Genomic DNA, 10,737 nt, shown 5'->3' with positions numbered 1-10,737 from the left:
AACTAATAGGATGATTAAAGTTGCAAGTAATTGTACATATATCTGTATAAAAGAAATGAAAAAAATATACGTAGTATATGTCATCACTTTCCATACTTCGTGGATGCAACATTTACAAAATCGTATGAAATTAATTACTCAGTGAAGTATGCGGGCGCTTTGCTTGCCAAAAATGCCAGGGCCAATAATTTTTGACTTGAAAATTATTTGATATAGAGGGGGCAATAACACATACAAGGTGACTGGCAGCACAAGAACCGAACCCACAGGAATCACGGTCCTAGCCCTCTCAAGACCGAACACAAGGTAGATTGCTGAGCTGAAGGCTATCATCATGCTTAATATGGAAATAAAAAGCATGCTCAATCCAACAACCAACCCTCTTGGCAGTGCAATTCTGAAGTCATCTTCTGAGTAACGTGATGTTAGGATTGACAGAAACATAAGGATGGAAGTGACTGAAGAGAAAAGGGAAATCGCGTCTGCCACAGCAAATGCACCAAAGGCAGGTTTGTAAGAATATAGGGGTTGGCCGTCTTGGTTGTTATTACCTCCAGGTATATGTAGTCCTGCATTGAACGCTACTGTTGCAATCAGTGTCGCGGCAACTGTACATGATTGTGCTGTAGTCTTCATCCATGCTTCCCCGTCTTTCATCAGTTGTTGGTGTGCCTCCCTGAAGACCATCCATGGGGTTTTTCCATCTTTATTTATAGCCTCTTTTTGACCCGGTTGCACAAACTTCTTCACTTCCTAAAAACATAAACAAAATATGCATTATAATTATGATTAGCTTTTGTACCTTTTGTTGTACCAATTTGAAAAATACAGGAACAAAGTGGTAGCAGAATCAGCAAGCAAACCTTAAACCATTGCAACTCTCGTTGAACTTGTAAAGCTGGACCTGAGACAAGGTTAAGCCGGTCTGAAGATGGTAACTGACCGGCCAAATGTAATATGTTATTATCATGTGGGTGATCTATATATCTTGTAATTAGATGCTTGTAATAATCACTCATTTGATATATAAGATTGAAAACATTTTCTCGGCGATGTAAGACAGCTAATTGAAAAACGTTGTGATTCTCCTCATCTGAAGCCCAAATTGCTGGGGGAAATGCCTCTACAATCTCTTCTATGATTTCATGAGTGCCTAACCTCGCGGCGATCAGAAGTGGTTGTTGAAGTAAAGAGAAGGCTTTGGCATCATCTAACTCTAGTATCTCCGTACACAAGCTTTTTACTAGCTCAAGTGCGTTATGTTGCATTTGTGCTCTTTGTTGGATTTGTTGAAGAAATTTAACTGCAACAGCAACAACAAAATAGCAGTGCTTAATATTAATACATACATAAAATTATGTAAATAGCTATTTAATTAAGAATACTCTGTTGCTAATTATTTCTGAAATATTCTAATAGTTAGAAAATCAATCTAGAATGTGTTCTTAACAGTAAGGCTAAAATTTGAATAGAATAGCATGTATACCATGATAATCGAATAGTAAATGCCAACGTGAAACAGCACCGCTGGGGAAAGCATTAGACTTTCTGGCTAGCACAGACAAGGGTGAACCTACACCATGTACCTCAGCTGTGGCCATCTCCGGGTACCGTCCAACCAAATACAGAGCAATGCCTGATTAAACTCATAAAGATCAAATAATTAAAAATCATTTTCAACTGATCATCCATAGAATTTTATGGGCATTGTTATTTGTTAAATACTCTTGCTCAAATGAAAATACTTGTTAAATTGTCCCAACATTTCATAATTAAGCATATTACAAAACATTCAACCTTTTATACTTGTATATGTGGACTGACAGTAAATAATCAAAGAAATTTCAATATTATTTGATGAACTCACCAAAAAATTCGGCAGTAATAATGTCAATGAGGAGTTTACCACCAGATTCGCCTGCAAAAGGACTCGACTCAATGTCATCTCTAGTAACATCCAATAAATACCTGGTCATTGTTTCTTGGCCATACTGTGCAGCCCTATGAATAGGCAAGCCTGATTTGCCTGAAATATTAGGCAAATCAGGATTCTTGCTCACCAATAATTTAGCTGCTCGAATGTTGCCAACCACTGCAGCTACTGAAAGGGCAGTCTCCCCATTTTGATCAGTGAGTGCCAAATCTTCAGGGGACATCCTCTTTATCAGTTTATCCACAAATTCAAGATCTTTCCCTGTGCCAACCGCGATGTGGAGTACTGTTTCTGAAGCTATGGTGATCTTAGCTGTCAATGCCTCAGGATCGTCGTCCAAAAATTTCCTGGCTTCATTCCACTCACCTTTAACCACGGCTTTGTATAATGGCAAGTAACCTCCAAGATCCTTCAACTTGTTCTCCACTCGCCCTCTTGGGCGTCGATCTGGAAATGTCATTTGAAAAAATTAAATATAGCATACTTCATATTTAAAATTGATCAAGACATTGCATACACTATTTGACAAGCTTAATAGTTAAAATGAATTATAGCCTTGCACATTAGAACTTGGAACAATTAGAAGTGCTACACAAAGCTAAGGTATATATCTATTATAGTCTTGTCGATCATATAAGTTGATGATATATTGGAGTTATATGTAATTTTCACCTATCTATCTACTTCAATCTAGTCCTCAGCATTCAATCAACTTTTAATAACCATTTTAATTCAAATAGGTATTTACGTATAAGTATCACTAATTACCTGATCTAATCATTAATTGGTGAATTTAGAACCGTTAATTCACATCATTATTGTTTATTTTTTTAGTATTTGAAAAGCATAGAAAACAGAAAGAGCATAGGCAATACATATTTTTATTTATGTATTTTCCGGCAGAATTTACATTATTTCGTTTCTTAGAACTTGGAAGAAATTTCATTTACAGCCTTTAGCAATCATAATTCATTCTCCTGGTTAATCAAGTCAATAACGATGCATAAAAATAATAATTACTACATGCATTATTGATGAAACGTGAAATTAATGGATTTGCGATGCCCTCCCTCTCCATTGGCTAATTGAGTAATTGACTTTGACTTTATAAGGAATCTCAAAACTTGGATACAATAATGTACATTTTAAAGAAGAATTAATTTCCCCAATTTGCTGATATTATTGAACATAACATCAATTCTTCGTTCTTAGGTTCATAAAAATTTGATACATGTTGTATGTAATAAGTGAATAAACTAGAATTAGATCGTTTAATTTGGAGTACTAAGTTAAGAAAAAATTTATGGTTGAGACCAGTGAAGCATAGCAAGCAAAACCATACAAGTAGTTGAAAGCCAACTTCCAAATTCCAAATCAAATAAAACTAATTGTGATTGCATTCACACTAATTATAGGATAAGAAATCTGCATGCAAAAAAGAGCAAATTAAACTTACAGAATCTAGCGCTACCATTGTCACTCTCTTGGCTACGTACGTCGCCTTCGGCCTGAGGTTTTGATGACCAAACTCCCATGAATCCGGCCTGTATGTTGATATCTCTATCTGAGTAGCTAGTGGGAGAGTACTTCACTATTTTGAGCTGTTTCTCGAGCCAAACTGAAACAGCTAGTGCAATTGCTGTCGTTGACTCCTCTTTATAATTGTGGCATGAGTTAAATAGTTCATAGCTAATGACAATGTCTTTAAAATTTGTAATTGCATTTTTGCATTATTAAACTAGATTAATTAATAAGAAAATAAAACTTGTTACTCGGTACTTTTCTTTTTTTTTTAAGGAATCTTCAATTTTGATGACCTTATCTAATTCAAAATTAAAAGTCAATGAATGTATGGTCTATCATTGCCAAGGTGGCCAGCCCAATGGGCAATGATTAGATGAATTCTTCTTATGTTAAGCCCAAGATTTGAATGAACCCATGCCCAAATGTTTGACAAAACCTAAGTATTGCGTTTATCAAAGACTTTTTTTTTTTCAGTAGAACTAGTCAACTAGTCCCTCCGTTTATTGTAGTTGCATCATTTGCAAAAATACAGACTTTTAGACACTTTTTGAAAATGACAAAGATTGAGAAAAAGAAAACTCTCATGAAAAATCAAATGGGGCAAAAAAATAGGAACAAACATCAAGAACATTTGCATGAACCACATATCGTTATTGAATAATACCTCCATCTCACTAAAATACGATCTCCATCTCACTAAAATTGTCTCATATATAGTTATTGATAATGATTATGTATTTAATACTACCTCCATCTCACTAAAATTGTCTCATATATACCAATATCAATATCCCATCAAGTTTGCTTCAATTAATGATATATTTTCCCCTTAATAGCTCAAGTACAACCACAAAATGAATAATTTGTTTTTTTATAAAAAATGGCTTACATATATACGTTACTTTCTAATAAAAATACTTGCAAAAACAAATTTAATGGATATAGTGCAATCTTATGGGTGAGACAAACATGATGTATAGTAATGGAGTATTTGTTTTCTTCTGAACAAAATAAATACTACGTTTATACATCCAAACTCTAAAGGTCAGGAAAAGGTATTAATTTCAAACAAAGAAGGAAAGTCAATGTTTGTTGTGTTGGAAGTTAAAATGAGCCAAGGTCAACAGTTGCAGGGACATTACATTCCATTCCAAAACAAAAGTGGAAAACGTCGCCCCCCAATTCCCCTCAAAACAAACACAAACATCACAAATTATTTCCTCAATAGGTACTAATTTAATGGGTAAACGAACTGATGATCACGTCAAATATAGAAAAAAACAGCAACTTGCTTGATAATGAGTGGACAAAAGGAATGTTGGACTGTTGTGCAACCAAGTCCGGCCTTAATGTCAAGCTTAATTAAGCTACTTATATAATTCATCAACTAAATGATTCAATAATAATCTCAACTATCCCAACTTGCTTCAGTTGAAAAATCGTTTAGTGATTATTAAAAACTACTTATAGGGTCCATAACTTTGGGTTGAATTTCGCCATAAGTCTTAAGACATCTAAAGCTAAAAATGATGGAAATTGTCCGACCAATAAGTATTCCGAATCACATTGAGATCATAGATATATCTCATTCGGGCCAGATGCGAATTAGGAATGTGTTGACCACGAGATGCTACCAACAAGGGCAGGCAGTAGGATCCACAATGCCAGAACCAGAACTGGCAGGGATAGAGATTGATCTCAACTCTTCACCGCTTGTGTTATCGGACACTGCAAACAAGCTTATTGGAATTGGTTGTAATGATGATTTGGCTATAATGATGTCAAGTAGTACAGAACTTGACCCAGCCGTTAGTGGCTGCGTAGCTACGTGTACTACTACGGAGGCTGATATGCTTAAGCAGAATGATACGTCGTGTTTGGGGATAGGTTGCTGCCAAACTGCGATCCCAACAAACAAAGGATTGAAATACATGGTGATGATGATGGAGCCTGATGCCACTGAATACCCAGTCAATAATAATATGTCATATTGTAGCGCTGCTTTCTTAGCAGAAGTAAACAAATTCACCTTCAATGTGGCTGACCTTTTTGGTAACAACGCAGCATTTATTAAAAGAACAACTGACAATGTTCCGGTGGTGCTGGATTGGTACGTTGGTGTTAATGAGACGTGCCAAGAAGCTCAGCAGAATACGTCCGGCTATGCTTGCAAGGAGAATACCCACTGCATCGACGTTGGTGGCGGCGCTGAAACCGGGTACCGTTGCAACTGTCAGCTTGGTTACGAGGGTAACCCTTATCTCAGTCCTGGATGCACAATAGGTCAGTATTTTTCATTACTAAACTGCTAAAGCTCTAAATTAAACAATCAAATTAAATCGAAATCGCTCAGTTTAATTTTCAATGATAGTAATCATCAATATTTCTCCAATTTAAGGATTTTTTTACTCCGTCTTTCTTAGCTCTCTTATTGTTTATTAACTTAGCGTCTATAGTATTTAACGAATTTGTTTGACCCGAATTGGTGAATCCGAACCACTTTGAACTGTTCCGGAGAGGAACCAAACTGCTAAGAACCTGTTATTTTAAAACCGTATATCGACCCGTCGATCCGATTTTTTAAAACCTGAAACCGAAGCAATCCGAATTTTTAAGAACCGTTAATGAATTGTACCCGTTATCAAACCGAACTGATACAACCCGAAACCGACTATTTCCGAACCTGATAGCAATCCGACCCATTGTAAACCAAAACCATTTAAACCCGACAAAAACCCGATAAACCCAAATCGTTTACAACGTGTAACTGGTTAGGACCGAATCGTTTATAGCTCGTAATAAGTTATGACCGAAACGTTTACAACCTGTAACCGGTTATAACCGAACCATTTATAATCCATAAGTTCGTTGTAACCCGTTATGACCGTAGAGTTTTTTTTTTTTTTTTTTTTTTTTTTTTTTTTTTTGTTATATTATTTTATCAATAATATAACAAAAGGGTTTAATTTGAATTACGAAGAATTTATATTGAAAAGGTTTGGAATTTTGATGTAATCGTTTTCTTACGAGTAATGGCTTATATATGGAACATTATATTGTATTTTAAAAAATCTAAATCAAAAGCTAACTCTAGATTTGTTATTATTACTATATCCTGAAAATCATTATACAAAAAAGGGACATAAAGCTAAACAACTAATTAATACTCCGTATAATTTACTAGAATAACTAATAAAAGAATGTTGAGGATATACTAGAAGATATACATTAACAAAATCCGTTTAAAACTGGCAAAACCAGTTGTCAAACCGACTGAGTTCAACTCGAACCAATTATGACCTGAATTGATTACAACCTGACCCGATTAGGGCTCGATATGTTTTGATCCAAAACTTGCTTTAAACTGACAAACCCTCTTTTTAAACCGACCGAATTTGACCCGAATCGATTATGACCCGAATCAATTATAATTCGATCAACCCGAATTAGAATCCGGCCCGAAAAGAAACTGTAATAAAAATAAACCAAACGGAACCGACCCGAAATTATTTAAAACCGACCCGAATTGACCCGATAATAATTCTAACCCGTTAAAACCTACCCGTTACAAACCGAAAACCGATAAACCGAATCTAAAACCAAACCCGATTGATACCCTACCATATGATTTGTCAAAAATTATCAGCAAAACTTATTATAAAATTTGTCTTTTAAGAGCGTGGCTGGTCGACTTTTTATAAAAAGACTTTTTAAGTGAAAAGTTGTGAAAAATGACCTTTTAAGTTTTATTTTGTTTTTAAGGGTACTTGGGTTAATTTACTTTCATGTGAGGGGGAGTGTTGAAACCCATTGTAGCCCACTTTATATGGTAGAGGAGTAACTCCAACTATTGCCAATTGGTTTTAGTATATGGAATCTCCTAATCCTAGTTGGTGGACCAAACTCTTCTCCTCCGCGTTCGGGTTGTCCAGGCCTATTTTATATTATTTCGAAATAGAAGTGAATCACAATTATATAAAAAGTGCATATCTTTTTATAAGGAAGAGGAAAAAAAATGTCATTTCTGGTGTCACAATTTGTATACTACAAGTCCTACAACGTATATTTGTTCATTTAAAACAAAATTGTGATCTTTGGTGCAAAGACATAACAAATATATGTTCAAATAGTAAGTTTGTTTACCAAAACACCCTTCAAATCCTCACTTCCTCAATAACTATTATTAGAGGATCATCTCTTTTTTTTTTTTTTTTTTTTTTTTACAAAGATCATCTCTCATATTACTGACTTTTAGTTATTTATTTCCTTCTGGCAGATATTAATGAGTGTGAGGGTCCAAGCAAACCTTGTACACATTTTTGTGAGAACACCATTGGCAACTACAGATGCTCTTGTCCTAAAGGATATAGTGGAAATGGGCGGAAGGATGGTGGCACCCCTTGTTTTAAGCCTAAATCAAATTTTTCGAAGCTTGGTTTAGGTAATTCCTTTATTACGAATTGGAGTATATATATATATATATATATATATATATATATATATATATATATATATATATATATATATATATATATATATATATATATATATATATATATATATATATATATATTGTAAATTTATGATGCAATTTATGTGTTACGAGTTAAAACCCAACAATTTGAAGCTCAGCTTGAGATCTCATGAAAGACCCAAGTAGGCTCATAATTAGTTTTGTTACTTTTTATTCTGAATATTATAACATCTAGGTTACGCGTGTAAAATAAGAGAAAATTAAGTATTTAACAACATATACCAATTGATTGTTAGTGTAGTAGTGATTGAGACTAGACTGGGTAGGAAGGATCTGTGTACAATTCCCACAACAACAATTGGGAGCGGACTAGAACCTAGCTACCCATAACTGATCATCGAATCCGGATTAGCTCAAAGGGTGAAACGGGTGAAACAACAAAAAAAAAATATATTTGAGAAGCTAACTTTATTTTTTTTTTAAAAAAAAAAGGTTAAATTCAATTTGCTGTTACATAGAATATATTCTAATTTTAAAATCAAAGTAAGTTTTTGGTAGTTTAAATTTGATATTATGACTTCAAAATGCTCGTGACTCGGCTTGAGTTTGGATGAAGCTACAAAATTATAGAATGTAGATTATTATATCCTTTTTCATTGATTGAACAATATATATTTTAATTTATGATCGATGATAGCTAACAATATTATACCAAAAATTGCTTGTGCAGGAATAGGCCTTGGACTCGGGTCCCTGTTGGTTTTAACGTTTTGTTTCATAAATTTAATCGCCAAAAAAAGAAAACTCATGAAAAAAAGGGAGAAATTCTTTGAGCAGAATGGAGGAGTATTGTTGAGCCAACAACTTCGTCCTAGTGGAGGAACTATGGACTCATCGAAAATCTTTTCTATTGAAGAACTACAACAAGCAACGAATAATTATCATGAAGATCGTATTTTAGGTAAAGGTGGTTATGGTACAGTATACAAGGGAATTCTTAAGGACGGTCGTGAAGTTGCAATTAAGAAATCTCGAGTTACTGATCAAACACAAGTTGAGCAATTCATAAACGAAGTTGTTATTCTAACTCAAATCAACCATCGAAATGTGGTTAAACTCTTAGGATGTTGTCTTGAAACCGAGGTTCCATTGCTCGTATATGAATTTATCTCGAATGGTACTCTCTTTGAACATATCCATAGAAATAAGGGTGTCACGTCTTGGCTAACTTGGGCTAATTGCATTAAGCTTGCTGCGGAGGCTGCTGATGCACTTTCATATCTTCATTCAGCGGCTTCAATACCAATTATTCATCGAGATGTTAAATCCAGCAATATCTTATTAGACGAAAGTTATACGGCTAAGATATCTGATTTTGGGGCTTCAAGGTTGGTTCCAATTGATCAAACTCAGGTGACAACATTAGTTCAAGGGACGTTAGGATATTTGGATCCAGAGTATTTTCAAACAAGTCAACTGACCGAGAAAAGTGATGTTTATAGTTTCGGAGTTCTACTTGCTGAACTCTTAACAAGAGAAAAGCCTCTTTCCATAGAAAGGAAAATGGAAGAGAGAAATTTGGCAATATATTTTATTCTCTCAGTTAAAGAAGGTCGATTGATGGAAATCCTTGATCCTCAGTTGGTTAGGGAAGCTGACGAAGAGCAACTAATTACAATGGCGAATCTAGCAATGAAATGTCTTTACGTCGTGGGTGAAAATAGGCCAACTATGAAGGAAGTGGCCCTTGAACTCGAAGGATTAAGGAGTCAAAATAGGCATCCTTGGACCGATCAGAGCCATCAGGACGAGACAAGCAATTTAACAAATCAAAATGATCTTTATCCGATGCCCTCGAATGCTAATTATAATGGTAATCCAAGCACTGGAGAATTCACGACTGGACAGTACACAATGCAAATCGATATGATTAACGAAATGAACCACCCTCGCTAAGGCTTGAGTCATGCATGATTAAGGAATATACGAAGAAAAGCCATCATAATCCGGATGTATATATAGTTAGATGTTTTGGGTTGCTTTATGTTGTTTCCTTTAAATTGTTAATCTTTTGATTTGTTCCTTCTGCTAAGTAAAAATTTGATTGATCCAAATACATTATACAACCTCATGAAGTGTACAAAGACAAGTCCTCAAACTTTACTTGATTGCTAATCCATTATTTTGAACACTAATACACATAATCATACATTTATAAAAATATAATAAATACATGTTATGAAAAAGTATGCCAGCAACTCATCGTTTGTTCCAGCTTGAAGCTATTTGACCTTCCATTAATGGCGGAAAGAAACTTCCAGAAAGAGATGCGGTTAAGTTTGAGAAAGGAAAAGAGGTGAGAGAAAACTAGAGAGAGAAAGAAAGTTAGGAGGGAGAATTAATGATCTCATTAAATGTCAGCCAAAAATACAAAACAAGCTATTTAAAGGTAGTTACAGAAATAACAAAAGCAGAGTTTGTTATAACAACTGAATGACGTGGCTAGCTGCCTAGGATGAGAATCGTATATCTGTAATACCCCCCTTCAAGCTAGTGGGTGATTGAGAATCAATCAGTCCTAGCTTGGAACAAAGCTCTGAATGCTGCTGAATAGACAAATTCTTAGTGAACAAATCTGCCAACTGCTCATGACTTGGAACATATATAAGACAATTGAATTAAACCAGCAAGAACCTTTTCCCTGGTAAAGTGGCAGTCAATTTCGATATGTTTAGTTCTCTCATGGAAAACTGGATTCTTGGCTTTGTGGATTGCAGCTTGATTGTCACAATTCAACTCAACGGGT

The 10,737-nt window shown here is 34.9% G+C and overlaps 1 protein-coding gene and 1 pseudogene across 1 annotated transcript; one reads left to right on the top strand and one right to left on the bottom strand.

The window, feature by feature from the left end:
* Positions 1–138: 138 nt before the first annotated feature.
* On the bottom strand, positions 139–4,103 carry LOC145638307 (uncharacterized). The gene is made up of 6 exons (XM_081689276.1): positions 4,078–4,103; positions 3,390–3,622; positions 1,868–2,380; positions 1,487–1,636; positions 864–1,303; positions 139–753 (listed from the first exon to the last, which is right to left on the bottom strand). The coding sequence occupies exons 1-6, from the start codon at positions 4,101–4,103 to the stop codon at positions 139–141; spliced, it is 1,977 nt and encodes a 658-aa protein (XP_081545402.1).
* An 883-nt stretch (positions 4,104–4,986) lies between these two features.
* On the top strand, positions 4,987–9,887 carry LOC145638296 (wall-associated receptor kinase 5 pseudogene; annotated as a pseudogene).
* The last annotated feature ends 850 nt before the right edge of the window (positions 9,888–10,737 follow it).

The sequence above is a fragment of the Chenopodium album genome, chromosome 1, assembly GCF_948465745.1.
Source record: "Chenopodium album chromosome 1, dcCheAlbu1.1, whole genome shotgun sequence".
NCBI classification, from domain to species: Eukaryota; Viridiplantae; Streptophyta; class Magnoliopsida; order Caryophyllales; family Amaranthaceae; genus Chenopodium; species Chenopodium album.
Note: the sequence above shows the minus strand (reverse complement) of the source record. Positions and strands in the feature narration are given on the sequence as shown.